The sequence below is a fragment of the Jaminaea rosea genome (assembly GCF_003144245.1).
Source record: "Jaminaea rosea strain MCA 5214 unplaced genomic scaffold BDZ90scaffold_17, whole genome shotgun sequence".
Taxonomy (NCBI): Eukaryota; Fungi; Basidiomycota; class Exobasidiomycetes; order Microstromatales; genus Jaminaea; species Jaminaea rosea.
The window spans coordinates 189,479-214,793 of NW_020289991.1; the positions used below are offsets into that span (position 1 = coordinate 189,479).

Below are 25,315 nucleotides of genomic sequence, written 5' to 3' on the forward strand. Positions count from 1 at the left end.
CCGCCTCATCGAGGACAAGGAGAAGGTGACGAGGCAACGCCACTCCTGCCTCGCTCGACGATGCGAAGCCGTGCGCCTCGGTATACCCACATCATCCTCGCCGCTGCGGCACTGCTTCACCTTCTAGCCTGGATCTCCATCGCAGCATACGACTTGGAGGTGGGCCTGTCGCTCGTAGCACCAGCCCAGCCGCTCCTGTGGACCTACGCCCTTGTTCGTTCAGTCACCCGCAAGGCACCCACGCCACCCTTTGACCTCCTCTTCATCTACGCTACCCAAGCTCTTGCAAACATTGTCGCCATGTACGACGGCAGCCTGCCCCGAGTAGGGTATGCAGGTCACTCCCTCTCCCTCCTCATCTGCGCCCTCGCCCTGACCAGTATCTTCGCCATGCCCCTGAGCTTGGAGGTGCCGATCGACTCAAAGTCAGCAGGCGAGGATAGATGCTCCCTTTGGCAGTGGATGACATTTTCCTGGCTTTCTCCGCTGATATCCACCGCAGTCGAGCGGACGCTGGAGAAGGACGATGTTTGGAAGCTCAGTCGCTATTGCCAGAGCACGCTGCTGCTGCGCAAGTTCAAGCAGGTGAAAGGCTCCACCCTCCCACGAAGGATACTGAGGGCCAACAATCACGACATTCTGCTGGATCTCCTGCTCACACTCGTATCGGCTGTACTGGCCTATGCATCACCGTTCTTCCTCAAGCGCATCCTAGAAGCGATAGAGAACGCTTCCAATCCGCAGCATGCCCCTGCTGGTGCGACGACGAAAAAGACGGCCTACCTATATGCCCTTCTTTCACTCACAGCGGACGTAGTCAAGTCGCAGACTGATCTGCAGCACCTCTTCTATGGAAGGAGAGCCTGCATCAGGATCAGGGGGCAGCTTATCTCCGCCATTTACGAGAAGGCGCTCAAGACTCGTGATATGAATGGCGTCGTAGGAGAGAAGGGGAGCACTGAGGGCAGCGGAAACGATGAACAGCAGCAGCAGCAGAACGGCCATAAGAAAGGCGAGCAGAGAGCCAATGGCAAGCTCTCCTCGCCAGACGATCCAAGCGACTCCACGCCAGCCTCAATCGGCAAAATCGTCTCCCTCGCAGCAGTGGACTCGATCCGCATTTCAGCGCAGGCAGCAAGCGCCTACATGCTCTACTCGGCCCCCATAGAATTCATCGTCGCCTCCCTCTTCCTCTACAGGCTGCTCGGCCTCTCTGCCTTTGCTGGCTTCCTGGTTCTTCTGGTCGCCTCACCACTCCAGTCGATCCTTACGCGAAGGATGATACAGATCAGCAAACACCTGTCGGCCGCAAGAGACAAGAGGCTATCAGCGCTGAATGAAGTGACCCAGAACTTGAAGTTCGTCAAATACTACGCCTTCGAGGAAGAGATGAAGCGAAGAGTCCTCGCTTTGCGCGAGGTGGAATTGGGCTGGCTCAAGAAGAGGCAACGGACCCAAGCAGCCGTCATGCTTCTTTGGACCATCACACCCGCTGCGGTCACCACGGTGTCCTTTGCCTTTTACGTCCTCGTCGCCAAGCGCGACCTTGATGTGTCTACCGCCTTCACGAGTATAGCCCTCTTTCAGCTTCTACGCGGCCCGCTAAATGCGCTGCCCATGCAGGTCAACGAGGTGCTCAATGCCAAGGTCGCAAGTGATCGCATTGAGGAGTTTATGAGGGCAGATGAGGTTGCAGAGGGGGTCACTAGCTTGCAGAAGGTCTCAGAGGACGAGGAAGGGCAGCAAGCGACGCCTCCTTCGGAGCAACACCTCTTCGGCTGCGAAGACGCGACGTTTCAGTGGCCGGAGGCGCCGATCAGCGATTTGATTGGAGCAAGGGAGAAGGGAGCGGCGCAGCTGTCCCTCATTGGGCAGGCGTTACGGAGGTTGCAAGGAGGGAAGAGCCAGGACGACAAAGCAAATGGCCGGAGAAGCGAGTCTTCACCGCTCCTCGACAATGGCAATGGCGAGAGTAGCGGTGCCTCCACGCCCTCCAGCTTCCAACTCAGCAACATCACCTTTCTCCCTCCACCTTCCTCCCTCACCCTCGTCATTGGGCCCACGGGCAGCGGAAAATCTGCTCTCCTCTCCGCCCTTCTCGGCGAGATGGCCCTGGAGTCTGGAGTCTCTCACATGCGCAAAGATGCCCGCATCAACCCTCGCACAGGTCTCTCCTCCACCATCGCATACTGTGCGCAGACTCCCTGGCTGCAGCATGCCTCTATCCGGGCGAACATTCTCTTCGGCTCGCCAATGGAGCAAAGCAGGTACGATGCGGTCTTGGACGCTTGTGCTCTTCGGCCGGACTTGGAGGTGCTGGAGGGGGACTTGACCGAGATTGGTGAGAAGGGCGTCTCCCTCTCTGGTGGTCAGCAGGCGCGAGTCGCCCTTGCCCGAGCCGTCTACTCACGAGCGGCAACCTTGTTTCTGGACGACCCTCTGAGCGCGGTGGATGCGCACACGGCGGATAAGCTTGTGAGGGAATGCTTTGCTGGGCCACTCATGAAGGGCAGGACTGTCGTGCTAGTCACGCATCATGCTGATCTTGTATTGGCGAGGAGGGGAGTGGCAAAGTGGGTCGTGGCGATGAGTGAGGGTAAGATCACGAGGCAGGGCGAGGTGGAATTGATGACTCAGGAGGGGTGGCTGGACAGGGTCGGGGAGGCGGGAGAAGAGGGAACGAAGATCGACAGCGTCGCCGCGAATGGCAAGGAGGGACAGCGCGACGCCCTGAACTCAGCTCAGGCCAAGTCCAACGATGAGACCGAACCTACGCCCGCCGCTTCGCCGGGTAAGGCGCGCGTTCTAGTGGAAGAAGAGCATCGTGCTCGTGGTGGGGTCAAGAAGGAGGTGTACAAGATGTACCTCGAGGCATTGGGCTATACCATTGCTGGATTGGTCGTCGCAGCGCTGATTTCCTACAAGCTGACGGACCTCGCGGAGAAAGGCTGGCTAGCTTTCTGGGGAGCTTCGTATCGGCTGCGCGAGGAGCAGCGCGACGTGGGCGTGGCTGCTGGGAGCCCGTCATCGCAAGCGCATCGACTGTTCAGCTCTCTAGCGCTCAGCATGCCAGTGGCTGGCCTTGCTCTACCAATCAGGACGCAGGAGCATCATCTCGCAAGCCCATCAACGGTCTCAGTTCTCTCTTCGCGCTCTTCGTCGTCATGGTGGCCATTCGGTCCTGCCTCTACCACGCCCGTCCCTTACCTGCTCGTCTTCTTCCTCATTCAATTAGGTCAGGCGACCTTTATCTTCCTCGCCGCCCTCCTCACCTTCCACGGCTCCCTGAAGGCATCACGCTCCCTGTTCGTCCGCATGCTCGACGCTACCATGGGTGCCACCAGCCGCTGGCTGGACAAGACCCCTTCAGGACGCATCGTAAACAAGTTCAGCCGAGACGTGGAGGTGGTGGACGCTAGTATCAACCAGTCGCTGCGCTACTTCGTCACCTTCGCCATTGCGGGGATCATAGCGGTTCTCACGATCGTTGTGGTCCTCCCGCCGTTCGTCGTGCCAATGCTCTTCCTGGCCGTCGCCGAGTACTACGTGGCCCGCGGCTACATCCGTGCAGCGCGCGATCTTCGTCGCCTGGAATCAGTGTCACGCTCTCCGATCTTTTCGGCCTTTTCCGAGCTGCTCCAAGGCATCTCAACCGTCCGAGCCTACGCCGCCGAATCCCGGATGCTCTCTGAATGCACGCAAAGAATCGATCTGGCGAACAGCTTCTTCCTCTACTTCTGGATGTGCAACCGCTGGCTCCTCTTCAGGCTGGACATACTCTCCTCCCTCGCCATCTTTGTCGCCACTCTGGCCGCTCTGCGCGGTACGATTGCTGCAGGCTTGGCAGGACTGGCATTGACGCAGGCGCAGAGTATTGTGCAAGCCTCGTACTGGATGGCGCGGATGTATACCACGCTGGAACAGGACGCGAATAGTATCGAGAGAGTGAGGGAGGCGTTGGATGAGACGCCGCAAGAGGAGGTGAACGGGGCTGAAGAACAGTACGAGACTCCGCCAGAGGATTGGCCGGCGAAGGGCGGAGTAGAGGTGAAGGGGTTGGTACTACGCTACGCTCCTGAGCTACCGCCCGTCCTGCACGGCATCTCATTCAGCGTCAAGCCAGGAGAGAAGGTCGGTATCGTCGGACGTACAGGCAGCGGCAAGTCGACTACGGCACTGGCGTTCTTCCGCTTCGTGGCCTTTGATTCTGGCTCCATCGAAATCGATGGGGTGGACATCTCCAAGATCAGCTTGCGCGACCTCCGGTCACGTCTCACTATTATTCCGCAAAATGCGGTGCTCTTCAGTGGCACGATCCGCGACAACTTGGACCCCTTTGGCCAGCATACCGATCAGGAATGTGAGGAGGCCCTGCACGCCGTCAGGATCAGGACGACAGCCGTGCCATCCAGCGCAGACGCGAGCGTGGAGCCCAGTCGCCCGACAAGCATGTATGAGACGCGCGATATCCACGGCGATGACGACAACGACGACAGCAGCGACGATCCCTCTCCGCCGACACCCTCCTCCTCCCAGACTTACGTTCACCTCGCAACGCGCGTAGCGGAGGGCGGCTCCAACTTCTCTCAAGGACAGCGCCAACTCCTTGCAATGGCTCGGGCTCTTTTACGTCGCACTCGCCTCATCCTGATGGACGAAGCTTCCTCCGCCGTCGACCTGCGCACTGATGCACTCATCCAGCGCACGGTCCGCAGAGGCTTCCGTGATGCCACGGTGATCACCATTGCGCATCGTCTCGCTACGGTCGTAAGGGCAGACAAGGTGCTTGTGTTGGACAAGGGCAAGGTGGTTGAGTTTGGTGAGCCGCTCGAGTTGATGGGCAGGGAGGCAGGAGTGTTTAGGGGGATGTGTGAGATGAGTGGAGATGGGGAGCGATTGAGGGGGGAAGCGGAGGATGAGGTCAGGAAGAGGAACAGGCGAAGTGCAGTGGGGGATAGATCAGAGGTGCCTGATGCTTGAGGCGGTTCAGCAACGGACACATTCGTCTTTGTTGTGGCTTGTTCTTTCGTAGATGACTATGCAGCAAAGCTAATGTTGTGGCGCTTAGCCCGCGCCGCGGCGCGTCGCCTTGGTACCTGACCAGGAACAAAGGGGCTGGAGAACTGAGAGGGCGGTGATGGAGGGCGGTGATGGCGGCTCTCTCGTTGTTTTGCAATCAACGTCTCTCCGAAGAGGCAGTTGTCATTGAGATTGGGCCACCTTCCTCCTAACCCCTCTCTTGCTAACATCCATCGCAAAGCACTCGACGACCTTCATGAGGTCAAGCATCTCAAGTCCGACGCCTGCCTCGCCCTCGCCTTCGCCGCAGCATCGCATCAGCCGTCACTTTGTTCTCCCCTCGCTCGAGTCAAATACATTCACCAACTTCGTTCGTCGTCCCCGCCGATGGGTCGAGGAGCTGCGATCGGCGGATGGCAGCGATGTAACTGCCACGATACCCGATACGGTGAAACAGCAGCAGAAGAGACCAAGGTCGCTGGTCATCTTTGAGAGCAAGAAGCAGTGGGCTGGTGCGGGCATTCTGACTTCGCCGCAGCGCAGAGGGGGAGGAGAGGAGTCAGGTGTGGACAGTACCGGAGTCAAGAGGATGGCCTCAAACAGCAGTGCGGCTACTATTCGCTTCGTGGGCTTAGATGGGGAGACAGAGCTCAAAGAGGAGCTTTCTGGACGCTCGACTAGGGCAAAGACCGTCGATGCCAATGAGGATGACCTTAGCCCCGTCTCTATGCGCAATCATGTCTTCTCGCGCAGTAGCTCCCTTCGTACCGCTGGCAGCCCAGGGTTGAGCAACCATGTTCAGACCGCACCAACTTTGTCTTCATCGGCTCAGGACTGGCTCTCAAGCCCCGTATCCAAGCCTATAGCACTCCATGGAACGTCTGTCCATGCCGAACGCGCTCATGCGCCAGCCGATTATGCAGAAGAGCTTCGCAAATGGTCAGCAAAGCGACAGCAACATCCCTGCCCAAGTGCAGCCGCTTCCCTCTCGCCGCTACCGCCGAGCAGTGAGGTCGCCACGCATACCTCACATACGGGGAGCGATGCAAGACCTTCCACAGCTGGAGTTGCTTCGTCAAATGGGGAGCGCACTCTTCACGTCGGCGAGCAGCCGCAGCAATCCGCTCGACGCAGCTTGGGCAAGCAACGAGCGGATCTCAGCGCAGCAATTGTCGACGAACATGAGAGTGAGCGTGGAAACCAGACTACTCTGCTTGCCAGTGCACACACCCGCGAGACGACAACCGCACTGCGTCGCATGCTCAGCCACTCGAGCACGAACGAGGCTTCCGATAGGACGGTACGCCCACTGATCGTCGACCATCATGGCCCTCAGTCCAACGATGATTTGGCATGCGGTAGCACCCGCGAATCATACGGACACATGCATGGTAGTCAGGTGCTCGAAGAAGTCATGGCAGGAGACGATGTAGCTGCCACTCAGCGTAGACACACCGGCGTCGCGGCCTACGGGACCGCCACGGTATATCATGACCTTGCTCAACATCGACTTGCCGCACCGCAAGCCGACCTCTCCCCTCTGCAGCGGAGCCATTCATCAGGCGACGGGCATCCCAACTCATCCAATATCACCAAATCACGAGCTGCCTTGCCGCCTGCTACTCCGGATCGCGCACACGCAGCCAGGCCAACACACAATGCCTCCCCCCCACTTCCTTCGCCCTCGACAGCAAAGCCAGCGCCGCATGCTTCACGTCAGCGAGAAAGCTTCATACATCATCGAGACCAAGACTTCATCCCGCAACGCCCTCTCTCCAGCAGTCTCGACCCCGACGTGCTACGCTCCATCATCTCAGACTTTCCCACCACGCCAACGCCGCCAGCCAGCTCGCCGAAGGACCCAGCATGCGAGCCCCTCCCTCCCTCCGGCACCACGACCAGCGTAGCCTTTCGCACAGCCACAGAGAATGGGAGCGCGTTGACGTATCGCTCACCCCTACCATTCCCAGGCGAGCAAGCCGCTCATTCTCACTCTGTTGGTACCACGTCAGCATCATTGGAGAAAGCTCTGAGGGAGCACGAGGAGCAATCGCAGCGTGTCCCTGCGAGGAGGAAGGCTGTGGTAATACCCTCCTCTCAGGCTGCGAGGGAGAGCTCAGTCAGGAAGCAGCCGGCAGCACCACTGCCTGTGAGGATTGATCTACCTAAAGTCATGCTTCCACCCCGCGTGCCTACCCCTGTTCATCATCGAGACCAGCAAAATCAGCAGCGCGGCGAGCAAGGTACCTCAGCGCCGCCCCGAGGATCCTCTTCTGAAGTTGCATCCGAAGTCAGCAGCTTTGCCAGCATCAAGTACTGGCGGCAAGTCGTCGCAGTCGAAGGATTTCTTGCCAAGGAGAAGAGAGCCACTGCAGCGGAGGCCGTCGCTAAGGGTGCCGAATGTAGGCAAGCATCTCCAGCTGATGCAGCGAGGCCTGACGTAAAGCGGACACGCCCCTCGACGCCTCCGCCGCAGCACCCACGCCAAGTCTCTGGCGTGACGAGCACGTCTAGCCCTACGACGGTCGGCACGACTTCCAGTCGGAGGAAACTGAGCGAGCAAGAAGCGGCCAGGCTTTTTGGTCGCTTTACTCCGTACAGAGCACCTGATGCTGAGATCGACCGTAAGGCAAAAGGCAAGAAGTCGCCCCCGCTGATCGTGAGCGGCATGGTCGCTGCGCTACCTAGTGGGATTGCGAGGGAAGACAAGCGCTACAGTACCCATTCGACGAATGACACTTTTGGAGTCGGGCGACGTCGTCCTCGAGAGAATGACAGGAGCGTAGAGGCCGAATCCGGTCACAGCCGCAAAGAAGAGCCACAACAGCAACGCAAAGAGGCTCAATCGACTCTACTTCGCAATACGCCAGCACCGACGTCTCGCCCCTTATCCGCCAAAGATAGCTCGCCGGCTCCACCTTCTCCTCCTCCGGGCAGCTCACGTCCTCCTACACCACCTCGCACCACTACCAGCACCGCCTCGGCCGCACGACACGACACGGCCTCAAACTCCATCAAAGACGCTGGCAGCGCTCACGATGGCGACGACGACGACGGTGCACACCTTGTGATCTCGCTCATCGCGCAGCGTGTCGGTGCAGCAGGGCAAGCACTGCTCACACTGGGGCAAGATCTCGCTGTGTATCAGCAGCAGGCTCTCGCCGAGAATGCGGATTCGAGGGGGTCGAGGACTTCGACGCCGGATCAGCGAGGGAGAAGGCGCGCTTGATGCGCGTTACGATGATTGCACAGCTTCGTCACCATATTTCAGTGTGTCTTCGAACATCAGTTCATCTCATTGCCCTTTGCGCTCTAATACCCCCAAGCAGTGCCCTGTACTGCCCTTCCTTGCCCGCCCACCCCGCTGACAGCGCTCGTCCTGTGCACTCCACCAGTAGCGACGCTCCTTGCCATCCTACGTGCCTTGAGCACCTTCTCTCCCTGTACCTCCTTGGCCGTCTTTCCCAGCCTCAAAACAACGTCCATGTGACTGAAGTACGTCTTCCTGATACCCATCCTCATCCTTCCCTTATACTCTGCCTTCTTGAGCAGCTGGTCCTTTCCTACCCAAGCCTCATCCACGACGAGCCGTGATCGGTTCATACCCTTTGCAACGGCATGATCGCGTGCGAGGCACAAGGTGGACTTGATCCTCTTTGCGGCTCGTTTTGGGCTGAACTGCATCTGCAAAATGGCATAATCGATGGGCCTTCCGCTAATCTGATCAGCGAGGAGCTGAAGCTTCTTTGGAGAAATCTTGAATGCCGCTGTAGAGTACTTGTGCTCTGGTCTTTGCAATCCATTCCACTTCTTCCTCTCCAACCTCCCCTGTTGGCGAGTCGCCATTCTCTCTGCTACACGAGCAGCACGTTGTCCCGTAACATCTGCGTCTTCTCCCTCCAGTAATGGATTACCCTCCGCGTCCACCGATGCTAGTGCGCGTGCTTGTAGATTGTCCTGATCAAGCTTGCGTTGATCTGCTGCAGACATTCCTTGCCTGAGACGTGCCAGCTCTGTCTCTCTGCGATTACCGAAGAGAGTGCGAGTGGCCGCCTCGCGAAGTGATTGGGTGAGGGACTTTTCCTCTTTGGCTGGTGTGCCGTCGGGTTTTTGCTTCTTTTCTGGTGCTCGGCGAGAGACTAGGTCGCGGAAGGAGAAGGAGGGGTTGGGGGTGGTGGTAATGCTGCACGAAGGGGGAGAGGTGAGGTGAGGTGAGCACGGGGATGATGTGAAGAAGATGGTCGACGTCTACCCACCTTCGTACAGTCTGCCTTGAAGAGGAAGGCGTCGCTGATGAGGAAGCAGTCACCCATGATGAGCCCAACTTGGTCGGATTGGCCAGTCGCAGCACCATGACGTCTGATCGCCGTGCTGGTAACGAAGAGCTGGATGAGAAGATGTCGCAGCCACACTCATCACTCCTTGTTCCGCTCCCTCCTCTCCGGCTCCGCGTGGCGAGCCCTTGGCCTTCCGTTCTCAGACGAGACGAGACGAGGCGAAGCTCAGACGGGAAGAGGTCGAGATTCGATTTCGCAGCGACGGGGCGGCGACAGGCCAGAGACGGGCAAAATGGCGGTGCGGAGCCCAGCTGCGCCTGCGCTTGCGCCTGCTTGAATTGTCGAGTGTAGTGTTGGGTCACTCCCGCTGCCGCTGCCGCTGACGCCGCCGCCGCTTCTGCTGTGTTTCACTTCTTCTTCTCCCTCTTTACTCTCCCCACCTCTCGCCTCCAACCCCCTCCTCATCGCGGAAATGGACATCTTCAGCCGCGCCATCCAGGCCACGCCCTGGCTTCGTGACCAGTCCCTGCCCGTCCAACTGCCCGTCATCGCCTTGGCCGCCATTGTCGCCTCGGTGGCCTTGAATGTGGCCTCGCAGCTCCTCATCCCGCGTTCCAAGTCGACGCCACCTATGGTCTTCCACTGGTTCCCCTTTGTGGGCTCAGCCGTCACATACGGCATGGACCCTTACACCTTCTTTCACGAGAACCGCAAGAGACATGGCGATGTCTTCACTTTCTTGCTACTGGGCAGGAAGGTCACTGTGGCGCTGGGGCCAAAGGGATCTAACTTGGTCTTGAACGGCAAGCTCAACGAGGTGTCTGCTGAGGACGTCTATGGCGCTGTCACTGTGCCCGTCTTTGGCAAAGAGGTCGTCTACGATGTGCCCAATGCCGTCTTGATGGAGCAGAAGCGCTTCGTCAAGGCCGGTCTGTCCACCGAGAACTTGCACGTCTATGTCGGTCAGATTGTCGATGAGGTGGAGAGTGAGTCGAGAGCGCGAGTTGCGAGCTGGCAGATCTATCAGTGATATTGACCTCTTGCCCCTTGCCACCCGTGCAGACTTTGTCGCGAATGACTCGACCTTCTCAGCCCTCAAGGCTGGCAAGCCCGCTGTAATCGACACTTTCCAAGCAATGTCAGAGATCACCATCCTTACCGCATCTCGCACGCTCCAAGGCCAGGAGATTCGCGAGTCTCTTGACAAGTCCTTCGCCGACCTCTACCACGACCTCGACGCCGGCTTTACCCCGATCAACTTCATCATGCCCGGCCTGCCCCTCCCCGCCAACTTCAGGCGCGATCGCGCACAACAGAAGATGTCCCGCTTCTACCGCGACATCGTAGAGAAGCGACGAGCAGCCGCAGAGAAGGGTGGGCTAGAGAGTGCTGCGGGCGGGTACCACGACATGATCGCGACCTTGATGGAGCAGAAGTACAAGAACGGTCGCCCCCTCTCCGACATTGAGATTGCCCACATGATGATTGCCCTCCTCATGGCAGGGCAGCACACCTCGTCCGCCACTGGTTCGTGGGCCCTTTTGCGCCTCGCTTCCAAGCCAGAAGTCATCCGTGAGCTCTACGACGAGCAGGTACGAGTCTACGGAGATGGTACCCCTGGCTCCTTCCGCCCTCTCGACTACGAGACCAACAAGACGCAGCTGCCCATTCTCGACTCGGTCATTCGCGAAACCCTTCGCATGCACCCTCCAATCCACTCCATTATGCGACTGGCGCTCAAGGACCTCCCAGTCCCCGCGACCATGGGCGGTGATGGCTCCGCGGGAAAGAAGAGCGATACCCAAACCCTCATCATCCCCAAGGGCCACTCAGTCCTCGCCGCGCCCGGCGTGTCAGCAATCGACCCTTCCCTCTGGCCGGACGCAGGAGAGTTCAAGCCATCACGTTGGCTTGAGGCAGGCCAGCTCAAGGGCGAGGAGTCGTCCTCTACCTCCCCCTCAGACACCGTCGACTACGGGTGGGGAGCCGTCTCCACTGGCGCCAACTCGCCCTACCTCCCCTTCGGCGCCGGCAGGCACAGGTGTATCGGCGAGCAGTTCGCCTACCTCCAGCTGGGGACCATCGTTGCGACGGTGGTGCGCGGTTTCGAGTGGGAGATCGAGGGTGGAAAGTTCCCTGAACCAGACTACACTAGCATGATCGTACTGCCAAAGGCGCCGGCGCGATTGGTCATGAGGAGGAGGAAGCATGCAGCCTGAGTGAGGTATTGCGCCCATCTCGTAGCGATGAGACGGCTACTGAATGCGTCGTCCTGATTCTCTATTTGTCTCTTCACCGCCCCACTACCCACATCATCATCATCATCATCATCACCCACAGTCTTTACTACGTATGCTCGTCTATTGTTTTGTAGAAATGGAAAGAATGAGATTGCACTTCCTCCTCATCATCAAAAGATCTGACGTGGGTGAGCCTGAGCCCGCATCTAAGGCGGAGGATCCGTCGAAATCCTACACCCTATCCCACATTTGGTCCCAAATTCGCTTCGTCAGTTCACTGATTTTTTTTTCTTCTCGTCACCCGACTCACACTCACAAATAACAAACCTAGCCCACCCCACCCAATCATACAACTGCGGCATCCCCTTCTCCTCTAGCGCGTCCATCCATGCACCTTGGTCGCTCCTCGCTAGCACCCAGGGGGACTTGGTAGCCACGAAGGAGCCGGGGGATTGGTTGTGTGGTGGTGGAGGGGGGTAGACTGTTCCGAGGCCGTAGTCTATGATGGGGTGGGAGAGGGGGGTTGAGGTGGAAGTGGAGCCGTTCGTTGACGTTGATGTGGGGCAGTTCAGGCTATAGTGGGGTGAGGTGAGGGGGTGAGTGGTGAGTTGGAGCGTGAGGGGTGAGGGGAATGAGGAGGGGAAAGGGGGGACTTACGTGAGTTGACCTGCGCAATTGCCTATTGCAAGATGGGGCGATATGAGTGACAGACTGGCTTGAGAAGAGTCCTCAGAACATCAACTCCTACGTACCATTGAAGATGTAGGTTCGCCCTGAGATCCAAAACAGCGAGGCGCGGGCGTGAGAAAGGATCGCATGGCCGCCGCTCCTTATTGAGCAGCTGCGGCCGTCTTATGCGCTCACAAGTGTACCCATTGTGATCAACTATGTTCGTAATATTGCACGAATACGTTGTAATGTTGGCAATAGCCGAGCCCACTGACTTGACACTGCTCGTAAGGGAGTGGCGCAGGGTATGTTCTTTTGTTAGCTGCGAGTCTCTTCGCTGGTAAGCGACCAACTATTCAATGGCTTCTCCAAACGCACGTCAAACAATGGCCGTCTCGATCGCAAGCGTCAGGGAGTTGTCGTAGCCCGAGGTGGTTCACCATCCTGCGCTTCGATGGAGCGCCCGCAGTGCCCTGCGCTGTGAGCACGATGATCATGCTGATTTTTGCGAAGAGTATACGCATGCTAAGAAGGAGGTTGCGCTTGTACGTAAAGCAGGTCATGGTCGGCGAGAAGGGGGCAGTGAGATGGTGTCGACATGTAGCCAGGCAAAATCAAGCTACTGACTGCGGCTGCCACCCATTGACTTTGCCCTTCGGCCTCGTCATCAGCGATCGCGTCGACTAGTCGAAGGAATGGCCACAACTTGAAAGGAAGACCGTCAATGTTCTCGATGTGCGGTAAGGGTAGCTATCGCAGCTGGTGGGCATCCATGATCTCACATTCTTCCCGGCGATGGCTGCGGTCCCTTGGCCTCGCTTCGCTTCGCCTGGGCAAGACGCGTCGCGATTCCTGAGCTCCGGGTTTTTACACTCTCCGTGTCTTCTCCCGTACGCTTGCTTTTTGCTTTCAGAAATCAATCGGATGTGTGGAGCTTATTGGGAGAAACCCAGCCGACATCATGCCAGCTCGGCTCGGGAAGACGAGGTGTCTTATTACAGAAGAACCCAACAAGAAAGAAAGGTCAACCGAGATTACCTCTTCCTGATAGGTGCTTTCACCCTGTTGCAACATCAGGACTCCTTGCACCCTACCCACGAAGCGTGCGATACAGTCATACGGTGAGAAGAGTCAGCCTCTTGCCTCCTGCTCATTTGAGCCCCCTCACCCACACAAAAAGAAGTAAGCAGCGTTATCCCAGTCGTACAGCTCTGGCATGCCAGCCTCCTCCGATGCGTCCATGTAGCCGCCCTTTTGATCCCTGGCGATGACAAGAGGCGACTTTGTAGATATGACAGAGCCGAATCCTTGCTGGTGAGGAGGTGGGTCCACTTTACCCAGGCCAAAGTAGACAAAGGCTTCCTTGACAGGGCCGCCCGCTGAGGAGGGGCAGTGCATGCTTGGAAAAGAGGGCAGGTTTTCCGAGGTGGAGAAGAGACGTGTCGCGATCCTCTGTCAGGCTCTCTGATGAAGTGGTCAGTTCCGCATCAACATACGTGACTTCGCCTGCGCAGTTGCCTAGAGGACCGTGAGAGTAAAGATGCGTTTAGCCATACGCTGGGCGAAGTCCTCAAAGAGGGCACTCAGTTGCAATGATTTCGCCAGACCGGTACTCACCATCGAAGACGTAGGCGCGCCCTGCACGTAATGATCGACCGAGGCAAGGAGTCAGCTGGTCAAATGCGCTTGGGAGGAAGAGGAAGCCTCGCTTGCTGCTTCCATCGCAAGATCCACACGCACATGTGTAGCCATGATGATCGATGATTTGTGTCACGGCGCAGGAGAAGGTCGTGAGGTTGTACAGGGCCCCTCCGATGGATTTGATGCTGCATCAAGAGGGGTCCGCTTAGTCCAAATCAGTGCCCAGTCGGTGCGTGAGAGGCGTGAGAGTGGCTCACTCGAGACAATGATTCCCTTGGAGGCAGGGACTTGGGACGTTTCTCCGTCTGAGCTGACGACTGGCCACTCTGATCATCGCGTGATCAGGCGCCGGAGAGCGAATCGCGGCTGCCTGCCAACCACAAATTGTGAGCATTGTGCAGGTCAGTCGCAGTATGGCACCAAAGTGGCGCAACATAGTCGGGCTTGGAGATGTAAGTTTGAGAACTCCAAGAAGCGTGAGGCTGAGGAAAGATGAGTAGCCCTCCTCTTGAACCTGGTACGTAGCCAGTAGATCGTCGATCTCTTGTACTCGCCGTCATGGTCGCTTATCAGTATCAGTCAAGCAGCAGGTTCAGTCTAATTTCTCCGGCGATGCCAACGACCTTCCTGTGCTCACTGAGACGCGATGCATGTTACTTTGCGCTTGACCAACGGGCCTGAGTCCGTAGGCGGGAGTGCACGAAGAAGACGCAATTCCGTGAACCAGGGGCGGATATGCATTTAGCGTACTGATGGGAAAAAAGGCGACGACTTTCGATCGCAGCAGAGAGGAGCTGCTCTCCTCACATTGCTCAGGCAAACGCTTATTCTGTCAGCCAAGGACGAAATCGATTCGAGGTGTATCATGGCGCTGGCTTGCGCTAACGATTTTTTCAAAGCACCGATCACCAACGCTTGCACCCTGCAGCGTTGCGATTGGTGGTCAGTATGCGGCATAACTGGTCGCCCCTGGACTCAGATCTTGCTGTACTCACAGACTTGGAAATCGGCCCACCACGCCCCTTGATTCAACCTCTTCGGCCCCAGCTCCCCCGAACCGTCCATATGATCTCCGTCAGACCCTTTGCCCACCACTCCTCGATGTCCGCAACAGATAAAGGAGCCGTGTGGGTCCTTGGGAGGGCCAACAGTCCCAAAGCCGAAGTCGACATCAAACTCTTCGACGAGGCCCGATGGAGAGACGGGGCAGCTCATGCTACGCGAGGGAGAAACGAGCCGGGAGGCTGAGTAGAGGTCAAGTAGCAGGACGGCAATAGGTACTTACGTCAATGCACCCTTGCATCTGGCTGGTCATGCGAGTAAGACGGCAGGTCAGCTGCTGCGACGATACTGACGATGAAGGACCTTTTCAAGTCACCATTGAAGACAAATGTGCGCCCTGCGTGATGATAAGGACCATGAAAGGAAAGGGCTCAGTAGAGGCTGACTGGCTTCGCCCATTGAATGCATGCGCACATGTGTACCCATCATGATCCATAGTCTGGTTGACGGCGCAGGGCTGTTCCGGCTGGATCCCCACAAGCGCCCCCTCAATGCCTTGCACCCTGTCATTGCGAGCGAGTCAGGACTGGATGAGCACCAGCCTGTCACAAATCTCACGAGTGTATGGCGCGACGTCTGCACTTACGTGAGACAGTAGGTCCCTTCTTCACCGCACACTGGGGGGATTTCCATGGGTGCGATGTATTCGCGGGGGCCCAGCCTAGATGGCGTGGACTTGGTAGGTGTGCCGGCAGCGTCGGCCAGAAATGTGCAGCAGAGCAATGTGAACGTGAGAGCGGCCAGAACAGTCACGCTGGGAAGAGCTAGCTGCAAGGAGTCAGAGAAGGCATCATGGTGGAGAAGCATGGGGGTTAGGGATGGCTTGGTCGGCAGAGCCTCGTGCGGGGTGGTGCTATGCGGGGAGTGTAGGCCGATAAAGAAGGCAACATGCTGGCGACATATACGAGAGACCATGTCCTCGCAAAGCAAAAGCTTATCTTTAAGTGGTTGACGAATCAATGACAAAGTCGGCGGCTGCGGGCCGTTCTGGGAGCAACGTGTGACCTGACGCTTTACGGGCGGCGTGTTTGTGTGGCAGTCATCGCTGCATCAGCGTGACGGCACAAATGAACCTGGGTTGTAGAGCAGCGCTGCAATCCCATTCACCACATGCTACACCCTGTTGCGAGCCACATTCTGTCAGCTAGATCTTGTATCTGTGTCGCTCTGCGCTCACGCACTCACAGACCTGAAAGTTGACCCACCAGCGACCATTGTTGAGCCGCTTACTTCCTACCATTCCATTGCCATCCATGTGATTGCCGTAGGAATCTTTCCCAACGATGCCGGGCGCACCGGCATGAATGAACGAGGCGTGACGGTCTTTCTTAGGACCAATAGTGCCGAAACCGAAGGAGAAAGGGATCTGCTCCACCAGCCCGGTCGGGGTGACTTGGCAGCTCATACTACACGAAAAGGGGGAAAAGGACATGAGCGCAGAAGTCATGATGCGCAGACGAGATGCGGAGGGACACGTACAGCACTTCACCGGAGCATCTGCCTGTTTCGGTGTGTGCGCAATTCAGAAAGATGGCGGTGAGCTACTGCAGCGAGACCCTCGGATGAGGATAAGGCGGGGCTGGCTTACCATTGAAGACGAACGTGCGCCCTACAGCCGGCAGTCAGTCAGTAGATGCTCAGCAGATTCAGGCAAAGCTCAAAAGATTGCGTTCACCCACAGCTATAGCCGTCATGATCGATCGTCTGATGAACACCGCAGTGCTTTGTGTGGAAGCCGACGAGCGCCGAATTGAGGCTCTGCACCCTGCAATGGCGGACATGTCGAGTAGCGACTACAATCAGCGTGAGACTCGACCAGCAATGACCCCATTGCGTGCGGTATGTACGTGAGGCAAAAGTAATCCTTCTTTGCGCAGACTGATGGAATTTCAGCTGGAGACGAGTAGCGGGCAAAGAGGTCTGGCGTGGGAAAGGCATTCGACAATCGAGAGCCTGAGATCAGGAGTAGGGCGAGGAGAGGGAGAAGAAGTTGCATTGCCTTGCCTTGGCTTGAATTGTTGTGGTGCATGGCTGGCGGAGGTCTTGTAATCGAAGGTGCGTACTGATCTTCGGAAAGGGCAAGGAGGAGCTGGGATGAGGATGCAGGTCGTAGATGGCGGGAACGAGTAAGGTGAGACGTCTGACGTTGCGGGATAACGTGACAGTGTCTACTGCCCTTGACCCTCGTCAATGTTCGTCTATTACTGCGAAGGTCTTGTCAGGATAGGCTTCCCAAAGCGGAGATCGGATGGCGGCGGCGGCGGTTATACGGGGTAGGCGACAAGACAGGGAAGGCGGCGAGAAGGTGCATCTCGACCTTGAAATTGGTCGATTCTGCGTTGAATGATCTCGTGGCCTGCCGAGAATCGGCGGAGCAAGCTCGCTTGCTTACTCTCCGAGAAACGATATCTCGCGGCAAGGACGAGCAACGTCGATGAAAGCGAAAGATGGTAGATTGGGAGGTTCAGATCAGGCGCTTGCCTCAGCTCGTCGGCATTGAAAAAGATGGCGACCCCTTGTGATCACCAACGCTTGCACCCTGCGCGATTGCGATCCCGGTCGATACTCAGTCAGCCTCATTACAGCCTCAACACAACACGCTCGCACACTCACAAACCCTGAAGTCGGCCCACAAACTATCGATGTACAAGCTTTTCTGGCCTACCAACCCGGCCCCATCCATATGATCTCCATTGGACCCTTTGCCCACGATGGTCGGCGCATCCGTGCTAATGAACGAGCCATGCTTGTTGACGGTGGCATAGCCAAAGAGAACCACGCTGCGGTCGACTTGTCCACGGGAATCGACGGTGCAGCTCAGGCTGCGCGGGGCCAGGGAGTGGGGAGACGTGGTGTCAGATGGCCGACGTGAGCGATGAGAGAGCGAGTAGAGCGAAGAGCAAGTACGCACACAACATGTCCGGCGCATTTGCCTGGTGTCGTCAGCGAGTTGCGAGGGAAGGGCCGTCAGGTGCTGTGGGACAAGGATCTGCCTGCATGGCGCGTTCCACTGACCATTGAATATAAATGTGCGCCCTGTGGCATATGATAGTCGCAGTGAGGCAATCAGCAAAGTTGCCCTTCTCCTCTCTGTCAAAGAGCGCAGCGCACTCACAGCTGGTCCCATCGTGATCGACGGTCTGATGAACGCCACAAGGCGGGTTCGTCTTGAAGTCGATCAGGGCCCCATTAATGGTCTGGACCCTGCACGGTAGCGAACACAGAACAGTGACCGTTAGCATGCGGAGGATCGCACGAGAATGAGCACTTGTGAATCTCTCCTCTGCACTACGTACGTGAGACAAAAAAAGCCTGACTCGGAGCAAGGTCGAGGAATCTGCAGGGGCTCGGTGTATCGGGCTATAAGGCTTGAACCAGATGTGGTCGAGGCGGCGGCCTTTTGGATAGTCGCGATCGTGGCGAAGGCGAGCGTGAAGACAACGAGGGAGGGCAGGGTGAAGATTTTGCGCTTAGTGCTGAAAGGCATCGTGTTGTTGCAGTCCTGATGCAAGGTTGCAAGTGGTGAGGGGAAAACAGCAGCATTGCCCTCCCAGGCTGAGCGAGATGGTGGTAATGGGTGCGAGATCCCAGATAGGGATTTGATTCGCGTGCCCTTAATTCCGCAAAGTCGCGTCACCGGCCGATGGCGCGAGGCGACTGAGTGCCGGTGGGTGGACCCAAACGCCAAGGCACACAACCGACTTCGTGAGGACCCTTGATGAAGAGTGGTCTCAATGATGATGACTCTCGCGCGGAGATGGGGCGGCAGCGATTTGCGGAGCACCTCCAGTAGGAAACTGGAGCAATTGATTATCTCGTCCTCGAGCTCGACCGTCGCTCGTCCCGGAGCCCTCGTCTACTTAGTAAATTTCCTGCTAGAGCGTCGAGGCCGAGTGCTCCTTGATTCTGGCGAAGTATCTGGCTGGGCTTTGGCATCGACATCGTCCTTGACCTTGCGTTTCGTGCCTGCCTTCGCCCCATCGACACCTCCGTTGGACTTCGGCTGAGCCTTCTTTGCAGCCTTTGAGGAGCTCGAACCTGCTTCGGGGGATACTGCTCCATCGTCATCCGCACCCGCACCCTTGGTTGCCTTGCCCTTGCCCGCATTCCACTTGCCCTTCCATCCCTCCCATCCTCCTTTGTCCCCCATCTTCACCACAGCATCATAAGCGGTCGGGCTGACATTCTGCACGCTCAACCTCCCCCGCTTGAGCAGATCCATCTCCCCGACAGCCTCGAGCTGCTGCGTCGTCAGATAGTCCAGCCTATCCCCACACCCCTGTGCTGCGATGTGCTGAAGGAGAGCAAGTGGCACGAAGTGGTCAAATGTCTTGACGTACTTGACCTCCGGCATGAACCACTTTGGTTCCTCCCTCTTCGACCTCTGATCGTAGTAAGGGTGCGTAGGATCAAAAGCGCACTCGTCCGGCACGGGGTCAGTGCAGACTTCCACTTCCCCAGCTACACCTGGTAGCTTGCAGTTGGAGTGATAAAAGAGGACTCGATCCCCTACGGTCATGCTACGCAACGTCTTGCCTGCTGCTGGATTGCGGACCCCTTCCCAGTGTGTGCGTTGTGAGGGGGACGAGGCGAGGCGGGAGAGTGGGAAGGACACGTCGACTCCATTCTCGAGACGGGGCAGTGGTTCAGATTTCGCGAGATAGTGGCGGATGGGAGGCATGATGCTGAGGGATCGCGAGGAGGGATATGCAGAGGTGAGGGAGGGACCAAGAGGAAGAAGCGCGTTCTTTGTTTGGACTCGCGTTTTGCGATGCAATCGGCCTTGATTCCTTGGCCCGTGCAGCGCCCAGACTCCACTTTGACTTGCTCGCGCCAGGCCAAACGCTCCTTGAATTCCTTCTTGCTGTTCCCATTCTCGCCCTCGCTCTTTTCTCTCGTCATGGCCTCCCTCTATCACCGCTTCGGTGCCTTCTACTCCTCTTCTTTCTCTCGCCGCCCCTGGCTCACACTCGCAATCGCAAATGGAACACTGGGCGTGATCGCGGATTCACTGGCGCAGAACTTCGAGAAGCAGCAAGCACGACAGCAGGCAAAGGACAAGGAGGGCAGCGTTTCATCAAGAGAGACCAAAGGTTGGGACTGGGCTCGCAGTGGTCGCTTTGCGGCCTTTGGTGTCGGTATGGCTCCAATTCTGGCAGAGTGGAATAAGTTCATCGAATTCGCATTCCCGCTCAGAACGAATGCTGCGTCCACGTCTACGACTGCGGGGGGTGGTGGGCAGGCGGCAGGTAAGGCGAGTGTGGGAGCTGTAGCCGGAGCAAGAGGGAGCATGTCTGCCGCCGCGGCTGGAGCTTCAGCTGCGGCTTCTACGGCGGTGAGCGCGGGAAAGGTCAGTCTGGTAGCCTTGGGAAAGAGAGTGTCTTTCGATCAAGTGCTATTGTGAGTGTGTGCCCAAGCAAATTCAGTAGGCTAGTCCTGCTTCAAGAGAGATCAAGCCGATACTGACTTGCCTCTTATATAGCGCACCCTTCGGTCTCGTATGCTTCGTCGGAGCAATGGGAGCGATGGAGTACGGCTCCTGGCCGGGCGTCAAGGCCAAATTCTCAGATGTAAGTCTCAGCTCTGTTCCTCTACGGCTTGCTTTCGCTCACCGTCGAAATCTCTGCTTCAACTCTCTTCTTCCTCTCGCGTCAGATGTACATGCCTGCCCTCCTGGCAAACTGGCAGGTCTGGCCCCTGATCCAGCTAGTCAACTTTCGCTTCGTACCGTTGAGGTTCAGAGTGCCCTTCACCAGCTCATGCGGCATTGCATGGACGCTGTACCTGAGCTTGTTGGCCGCAGCCAAGGGTAAGGCAGAACAGGGTGCGGAGGTGAGGAGGGTAGAGACGGAGAAGGCGGTGTGAGTAGAAATGTAATAAAATTAGAGCAGAATACGAGCAGAGTAACTGTAGTGAGGTGCAAGTAGGGAACACGGCAGATCGAGCATCTACAGCGGGCATGGCTCAATCCTCTTTGTCGACCTCATGAAGGACGACCGTACCGTCTCCTACCATCTCCTGCTCTCCCTCCCTTTCATCCCCAGCCGCGCGCAGTAAAAGCTCCACCACATCCTCTCGTTCCACCCCAGTCCCTTCCATCTCCGCCCTCCCCGCAAAGAACTCCAGTAACGTCCCCTTGGCCAATCGCCACGCCTCTCCCCTCAACACCTCATCACGGGCCACCGTCCCCGGCATGCTCTGCCTTGCTCCCGTCCAGAAGTTGTAGCACCAGTACGCCAAGTGTCTAGGCTCGTGACCGGCAGGCAAAGTTGTGGTAGCAGGGCGGCTAAGTGCGGCGAGACCTACATTGGCCCCTTCTAGGGCAGACAAGAGACCCCATTTGCGCCACAGGGCTCCAGCGTGGGACTTGCAGTTGAAATTGTACTGCCGGCGATAGTAGGCGAGCTTGAGGCGGAGCCAGGCACTTTCCCAGCCCTGCTGCAGCAGCTGGGCCAGGCTCGTCGAGGGAGTGGTGGCACCTTTGCCATCAGTAGAGACGACATGAGTACGCTGCTTGATTGGGCGCGTAACGAGGTAAAGGCAGAGCGTATCATGGAACGGCGTGTAGCACTCCCCGGGATTGACGGCGTGGATTGGGTCGTCCAGAAGGTTGGCGGGGAGGTCACGAGTGAGGGACGAGAGCAGGAGGAGTTGGGTCAACTGCGGTGCAGGGAGGAGTGACAGGAAATCAGTAGCTGAGCGACGTCTCGGTGCTACCCCTGACTCACCTTGCTATGCCCATACCTCGCTAGCCACCCGCGCTTCCCTTGATCTTCAGCTAGCGCCTCCCAACTCTCATACCTCGGGCCTCTCCACCCCAGCCAGACGTGTGACAAGCTCGAGAAGAAGATCACCTTCGGCGGAGGGCAGTGCAGTCGTCGTTCCTGCTGCGCAGCAAGAACCACGAGCAGTGTAGCCAGGGGATTGAGGGCGTTGATTCCCGTCAGCCACTCGACACCGTCCTCTGTTACCTGATGGCCAGATTCAGATAGCCAGGCCACGCCAACTGTATTGATGAATGCGTCTAGCCGTCCGTCCGGAGAGGCATCAAAGACGGCGGAGAGAATAGCCTTTGCACCGTCGACTGAAGACTGGAGCGTTGCAAAGTTGCAGATGACGAAGGTGACCCGCTCGAGCAAGGCGACCCCTTTCTCGTCTCCACCAGCTCGGATCTTGATACGACACTTGACATCTTCCTCCCTCTCTGCACTCCGGACTCCTGCGATAATCTGAGCACCAGCAGTAGCCAGACACTCCCACAGTACCTCAAACCCAATGCCCCCGCTAGCGCCCGCAATGAACACGACCTGGCCCCGCCAGCTCCCCTGGGACAGCAGGCCCTCCGGCTCCACACCTACGCCAAAGATCAAGGAGCGCAATGCTCGCAGCAGCAGTATGTCAGGGCGAATGATGACCGGCCAGCCACGCCCTACGTCACTGAGTACATCCGCAAGGCGTACAAGGCGACGTCGAATCCTTGGTTGCTGCAGCAAGACGAGGAGTACTGTCATGCCTATCAGCCAGAATAAGGCGTGCAGCGCTCCACTATTGGAGGGCTGTGTCACATCTCCGTGGTTGTTACGGATGCCCGGTGAGGCGGGCTCGTCGGGTGGGTGAAGCACACGAGGGAGTGGCTGGGGTGGTGCGGGACCTTTGGATCGGCCCTGTTCGTCGACTAGGTGGCCATGAGGTCGCGGCGTGGCCCTGGCCATGGGGATGCGCCATTGTGGCTCGGTACCTTGAGGTTCGTGGTACATTTCTGGCATGGAGGCGGAGGTGAATAGGGAGAGGCGAGGAGGTGAGAGTCTGGTTGACTGGCGTTGCGACGCCTGTGCCGAGGAGGATGGGGTAGAGGGGGAAGAGGATGGCATCATGTCCTTCGGAGACCGTGAGGGAGACCTTTGCCCAGTGATTGCGGCTACAACGGGCCGTCCCTTTTGCCCTCGCTATCTTCCGCGCTTGAATGGTGAGTCGACGGCTGGATGGAGAATAGCGGGCCGTCCTCTAACCGCAACTTCTCCGGCTTGTACAGAACGAAGGTGAGACCATACCTTCCATTGCTCCCTCTCTTCTACCCAGACCCGTCGCGCACCCAAAGCGAGGTGATACCCTCATGACAAATACATTCAGGGGTCATCATCACTCTTGACGCCGCGGAGATCTGAGTTGTTGAGATGAGAAATCGAGGAGGAGCGAGCGCGCAAGATTGAATTCAAAGGTGAAGCCGGCAGCGCTCGAGCCAAGTGACTTTTTTCCCCGCCTCGGCCTCGCGACGGCTTCGAGAGGCGAGTTGACCACGAGCAGCAGTCCGCGGAAGGGAGCGCAGCTGCTACGTTTCTCTGCGTTCCTCATCAACAATTCTGCCCCTTCTGCGACTCGGTCACCCTTTTTTCCACCTGCAATCTCTTACGCTTTCCTACCTCACATCTCCACATTAGCCCTTCGAGCCCAAGATGTTCGGCTCGCGCTCATCCTCCTCATCCTCTTCCTCCTCGGAGCCCTCATCCTCATCCTCAACCACCCCTTCCTCACCACCGTCATCAGATGCTGGCGCCCCTGCCTCCGCTGGCCTAGGCAGCATGTCCTCCCTCTCACCCGAGTGTACCCCGCTCAAGCATAAGTACGATGCCTGCTTCAATGCGTGGTTCCAGGACTACCTCGGCGTGCCTACCTCGTCATCCACCTCTGCTGCTGGTGGTGCTGCTGAGCCCGCAGCGAAGCCGAGACGGAGAGGTTTCTTCGGCGGAGGAGGAGGAGGAGATAGCGAGTCAATAGCCACAACGGGAGGAGCAGAAAGAGATGCGGTAGCCAGGGAAGGGAAGCGCAATGAGCTCGAGGAGAAGTGCGGAGCTATGTTCCGGGAATATCAGGCTTGTGTGAAGGTGCGTTGTCCCCTTCCTTCCCCGCTGGGTCTTCCCTCTTCTCTTCTTTGGACCTCCCCCTGCTCACTTCCCTCTCGCCTTGTCATCCTCGCAGAAAGCGCTCAAAGAGAAGGATCTCCTACCTCTGCTCTCCCAAGCAAGAGAGTATAACCCTTTCCCCTTCCCAGCCCAATCTAGCGGGGGGAAGGCGAGTTCAGAAGATCATGGCAACTCACCTTTCCCTTTTGCGGCGGCTAGTAAGGAGGAGAGGATGGATTGGGAGAGGAAGGAAGGGTGGTAGATGATCGATATCGGAGAGATGGGATGGCGGGATGAACAGCATGGTAGGCACTAACTCCCAGGTGGTACAACGAAGAGAATGGGGAGCACGGCGGCGGATCGCAATGCAATGTGCACATGCAAGGATGTACCATTCTGCCCACGAGCTCGCTCATTCGCTGTCATCGTCGTCGTTGTCATCGTCATCGTCGCATACATTTACAAAGAACCAATGATGAGTCTAGAGCAAAACCCCCTCCCCTCCCTGACCAGTCCGCTCAAGTAGCAGGTCTCAACGCTCTCAACCTCTGAGCGAGCTTATCCTCATCTCCCGATTCCTTGACCGCAGGCTCCTCAACGGCAGGCGCAGCGAGGCTAGGCAACTTGCCTTCGTCCATCTTCTGACCCAACTCGATGCCGTTCTCGTCTGCCACTTTGGCCATGAGGAGGTCCACTTGATCTTGAGGTGTGGACGAGGCGACGCTGAGGGCGAGGGAATGAGGGAAGAGCGAGAGATCTTAGTAAATTGGGGAAGCGAGATGGCAAGGGCTCGAAATGACGCGCGGGTACGTACGTGGACCCCATTACGCCTTCCATCGTTGAAGTCTGCACGTCCAAGTCCTCGAACTGGTTCTCGAACTTGTCCATCACCATGGAGATCTAGGTGTGGCAGAAGAGAACGAAGCGTCAGCGTCTCCTCACTCCATCTCTCTCTCTCTGCCTCGCATCCTCACCTGCTCCAAATTCATACTCTGCATCGCCTTGTCCATCCCCTTGACTACGCTGGCCATACTCCCCGTCACTTGACGCATAGTCACAGCCGTTTCGACCCTACTCGCAACGGCGTCTATCCTGCTTGCGAGTCTGAGGAGGTTGAGGGACTCATTGTTCTTGCGGATGGCGTTGGAGGCATAGATGCGGGCCCCTTCGTTGTTTCCCTGCGCGAGAGCTTTCTTCAGCTTGGCCTTCTCTACTCCTTCATCCTTTGTAGCTTTGCGTGATTGGCGGTTGAGGGATTTTGCGGTGAACTGCGAGGAAACGGTTGGGGAGAGGGACGTGAGTAAGGGAGATTGAGAGCTGAACGTAGGACTGGGCTGCGTACCTTGAGTTGGAAGAGAGATTCTGCGGCGCAAGCGGGTGTAGGGGTAGGGCTAAGTCAGCCAAAGCTGTTCAGCCCTGTATCAGCTGCCAGCTCAATGCGCTCACTCTCTAGCCCGCTCATGCTGATGTTATTGTCGACGAGGTGTTGGATGGTAAGATTGTAATG

At 57.6% G+C, this 25,315-nt stretch overlaps 12 protein-coding genes across 12 annotated transcripts; 5 read left to right on the top strand and 7 right to left on the bottom strand.

The window, feature by feature from the left end:
• Nucleotides 1–60: 60 nt before the first annotated feature.
• Nucleotides 61–4,980, top strand: BDZ90DRAFT_223975 (P-loop containing nucleoside triphosphate hydrolase protein; the record flags this gene model as incomplete). Its single annotated transcript, XM_025504597.1, has 2 exons — nucleotides 61–1,886; nucleotides 1,974–4,980. The coding sequence occupies 2 exons, from the start codon at nucleotides 61–63 to the stop codon at nucleotides 4,978–4,980; spliced, it is 4,833 nt and encodes a 1,610-aa protein (XP_025359542.1).
• A 30-nt stretch (nucleotides 4,981–5,010) lies between these two features.
• Nucleotides 5,011–8,290, top strand: BDZ90DRAFT_89178 (hypothetical protein). Its single transcript, XM_025509926.1, has one exon. The coding sequence runs from the start codon at nucleotides 5,276–5,278 to the stop codon at nucleotides 8,246–8,248; it is 2,973 nt and encodes a 990-aa protein (XP_025359543.1). The 5' UTR covers nucleotides 5,011–5,275; the 3' UTR covers nucleotides 8,249–8,290.
• BDZ90DRAFT_256160 (ribosomal protein L22) lies at nucleotides 8,196–9,410 on the bottom strand. Its single transcript, XM_025507880.1, has 2 exons — nucleotides 9,276–9,410; nucleotides 8,196–9,202 (listed from the first exon to the last, which is right to left on the bottom strand). The coding sequence occupies exons 1-2, from the start codon at nucleotides 9,371–9,373 to the stop codon at nucleotides 8,332–8,334; spliced, it is 969 nt and encodes a 322-aa protein (XP_025359544.1). The 5' UTR covers nucleotides 9,374–9,410; the 3' UTR covers nucleotides 8,196–8,331.
• Nucleotides 9,411–9,708: 298 nt separating this feature from the next.
• Nucleotides 9,709–11,704, top strand: BDZ90DRAFT_256165 (sterol 14 alpha-demethylase). Its single transcript, XM_025507881.1, has 2 exons — nucleotides 9,709–10,282; nucleotides 10,359–11,704. Exons 1-2 carry the CDS (start codon nucleotides 9,769–9,771, stop codon nucleotides 11,513–11,515), a joined length of 1,671 nt encoding a protein of 556 aa, XP_025359545.1. The 5' UTR covers nucleotides 9,709–9,768; the 3' UTR covers nucleotides 11,516–11,704.
• A 38-nt stretch (nucleotides 11,705–11,742) lies between these two features.
• On the bottom strand, nucleotides 11,743–13,603 carry BDZ90DRAFT_281917 (hypothetical protein; the record flags this gene model as incomplete). Its single annotated transcript, XM_025509409.1, has 5 exons — nucleotides 11,743–11,774; nucleotides 11,853–12,109; nucleotides 12,194–12,215; nucleotides 12,289–12,309; nucleotides 13,378–13,603. 5 exons carry the CDS (start codon nucleotides 13,601–13,603, stop codon nucleotides 11,743–11,745), a joined length of 558 nt encoding a protein of 185 aa, XP_025359546.1.
• Nucleotides 13,604–15,935: 2,332 nt separating this feature from the next.
• Nucleotides 15,936–17,059, bottom strand: BDZ90DRAFT_89358 (hypothetical protein). The gene is made up of 4 exons (XM_025509927.1): nucleotides 16,588–17,059; nucleotides 16,497–16,517; nucleotides 16,094–16,409; nucleotides 15,936–16,028 (listed from the first exon to the last, which is right to left on the bottom strand). The coding sequence occupies exons 1-4, from the start codon at nucleotides 16,687–16,689 to the stop codon at nucleotides 16,012–16,014; spliced, it is 456 nt and encodes a 151-aa protein (XP_025359547.1). The 5' UTR covers nucleotides 16,690–17,059; the 3' UTR covers nucleotides 15,936–16,011.
• A 79-nt stretch (nucleotides 17,060–17,138) lies between these two features.
• BDZ90DRAFT_89362 (hypothetical protein) lies at nucleotides 17,139–18,579 on the bottom strand. Its single transcript, XM_025509928.1, has 4 exons — nucleotides 18,205–18,579; nucleotides 17,924–18,112; nucleotides 17,522–17,841; nucleotides 17,139–17,447 (listed from the first exon to the last, which is right to left on the bottom strand). Exons 1-4 carry the CDS (start codon nucleotides 18,393–18,395, stop codon nucleotides 17,431–17,433), a joined length of 717 nt encoding a protein of 238 aa, XP_025359548.1. The 5' UTR covers nucleotides 18,396–18,579; the 3' UTR covers nucleotides 17,139–17,430.
• A 434-nt stretch (nucleotides 18,580–19,013) lies between these two features.
• BDZ90DRAFT_209809 (DUF55-domain-containing protein) lies at nucleotides 19,014–19,586 on the bottom strand (the record flags this gene model as incomplete). Its single annotated transcript, XM_025504056.1, has 1 exon — nucleotides 19,014–19,586. A coding segment is annotated over one exon (573 nt), but the record flags the coding sequence as incomplete, so codon positions are not given.
• Nucleotides 19,587–19,808: 222 nt separating this feature from the next.
• BDZ90DRAFT_268667 (hypothetical protein) lies at nucleotides 19,809–21,047 on the top strand (the record flags this gene model as incomplete). Its single annotated transcript, XM_025508720.1, has 4 exons — nucleotides 19,809–20,139; nucleotides 20,227–20,308; nucleotides 20,391–20,478; nucleotides 20,564–21,047. The coding sequence occupies 4 exons, from the start codon at nucleotides 19,809–19,811 to the stop codon at nucleotides 20,771–20,773; spliced, it is 711 nt and encodes a 236-aa protein (XP_025359550.1). The 3' UTR covers nucleotides 20,774–21,047.
• On the bottom strand, nucleotides 20,770–23,107 carry BDZ90DRAFT_234546 (NAD(P)-binding protein). The gene is made up of 2 exons (XM_025507055.1): nucleotides 21,637–23,107; nucleotides 20,770–21,568 (listed from the first exon to the last, which is right to left on the bottom strand). The coding sequence occupies exons 1-2, from the start codon at nucleotides 22,780–22,782 to the stop codon at nucleotides 20,873–20,875; spliced, it is 1,842 nt and encodes a 613-aa protein (XP_025359551.1). The 5' UTR covers nucleotides 22,783–23,107; the 3' UTR covers nucleotides 20,770–20,872.
• A 133-nt stretch (nucleotides 23,108–23,240) lies between these two features.
• Nucleotides 23,241–24,070, top strand: BDZ90DRAFT_281922 (hypothetical protein; the record flags this gene model as incomplete). Its single annotated transcript, XM_025509410.1, has 2 exons — nucleotides 23,241–23,790; nucleotides 23,885–24,070. Exons 1-2 carry the CDS (start codon nucleotides 23,362–23,364, stop codon nucleotides 24,068–24,070), a joined length of 615 nt encoding a protein of 204 aa, XP_025359552.1. The 5' UTR covers nucleotides 23,241–23,361.
• A 112-nt stretch (nucleotides 24,071–24,182) lies between these two features.
• On the bottom strand, nucleotides 24,183–25,270 carry BDZ90DRAFT_281923 (putative DID2-class E vacuolar-protein sorting and endocytosis factor; the record flags this gene model as incomplete). The annotated part of the gene is made up of 5 exons (XM_025509411.1): nucleotides 24,183–24,531; nucleotides 24,623–24,708; nucleotides 24,783–25,076; nucleotides 25,151–25,170; nucleotides 25,255–25,270. The coding sequence occupies 5 exons, from the start codon at nucleotides 25,268–25,270 to the stop codon at nucleotides 24,327–24,329; spliced, it is 621 nt and encodes a 206-aa protein (XP_025359553.1). The 3' UTR covers nucleotides 24,183–24,326.
• Nucleotides 25,271–25,315: the final 45 nt, after the last annotated feature.

Bases quoted from the DNA above. Each gene is read 5' to 3' on its own strand.
- BDZ90DRAFT_89178 (XM_025509926.1), top strand. From the start codon at position 5,276: ATGAGGTCAAGCATCTCAAGTCCGACGCCTGCCTCGCCCTCGCCTTCG.
- BDZ90DRAFT_256160 (XM_025507880.1), bottom strand. From the start codon at position 9,373: ATGGTGCTGCGACTGGCCAATCCGACCAAGTTGGGCTCATCATGGGTG. The intron at 9,203-9,275 runs GTGGGTAGACGT...CCCTTCGTGCAG, and splicing joins TCAAGGCAGACTGTACGAAG to CATTACCACCACCCCCAACC.
- BDZ90DRAFT_256165 (XM_025507881.1), top strand. From the start codon at position 9,769: ATGGACATCTTCAGCCGCGCCATCCAGGCCACGCCCTGGCTTCGTGAC. The intron at 10,283-10,358 runs GTGAGTCGAGAG...CCACCCGTGCAG, and splicing joins GATTGTCGATGAGGTGGAGA to ACTTTGTCGCGAATGACTCG.
- BDZ90DRAFT_89358 (XM_025509927.1), bottom strand. From the start codon at position 16,689: ATGTCCGCCATTGCAGGGTGCAGAGCCTCAATTCGGCGCTCGTCGGCT. The intron at 16,518-16,587 runs GTGGGTGAACGC...TGCCGGCTGTAG, and splicing joins CGATCATGACGGCTATAGCT to GGCGCACGTTCGTCTTCAAT. The intron at 16,410-16,496 runs GTAAGCCAGCCC...ACACCGAAACAG, and splicing joins GCGCACGTTCGTCTTCAATG to GCAGATGCTCCGGTGAAGTG.
- BDZ90DRAFT_89362 (XM_025509928.1), bottom strand. From the start codon at position 18,395: ATGCCTTTCAGCACTAAGCGCAAAATCTTCACCCTGCCCTCCCTCGTT. The intron at 18,113-18,204 runs GTACGTAGTGCA...GCTACCGTGCAG, and splicing joins TCAGGCTTTTTTTGTCTCAC to GGTCCAGACCATTAATGGGG. The intron at 17,842-17,923 runs GTCAGTGGAACG...TGACGACACCAG, and splicing joins GCGCACATTTATATTCAATG to GCAAATGCGCCGGACATGTT.
- BDZ90DRAFT_234546 (XM_025507055.1), bottom strand. From the start codon at position 22,782: ATGATGCCATCCTCTTCCCCCTCTACCCCATCCTCCTCGGCACAGGCG. The intron at 21,569-21,636 runs GTGAGTCAGGGG...CCTGCACCGCAG, and splicing joins CGAGGTATGGGCATAGCAAG to TTGACCCAACTCCTCCTGCT.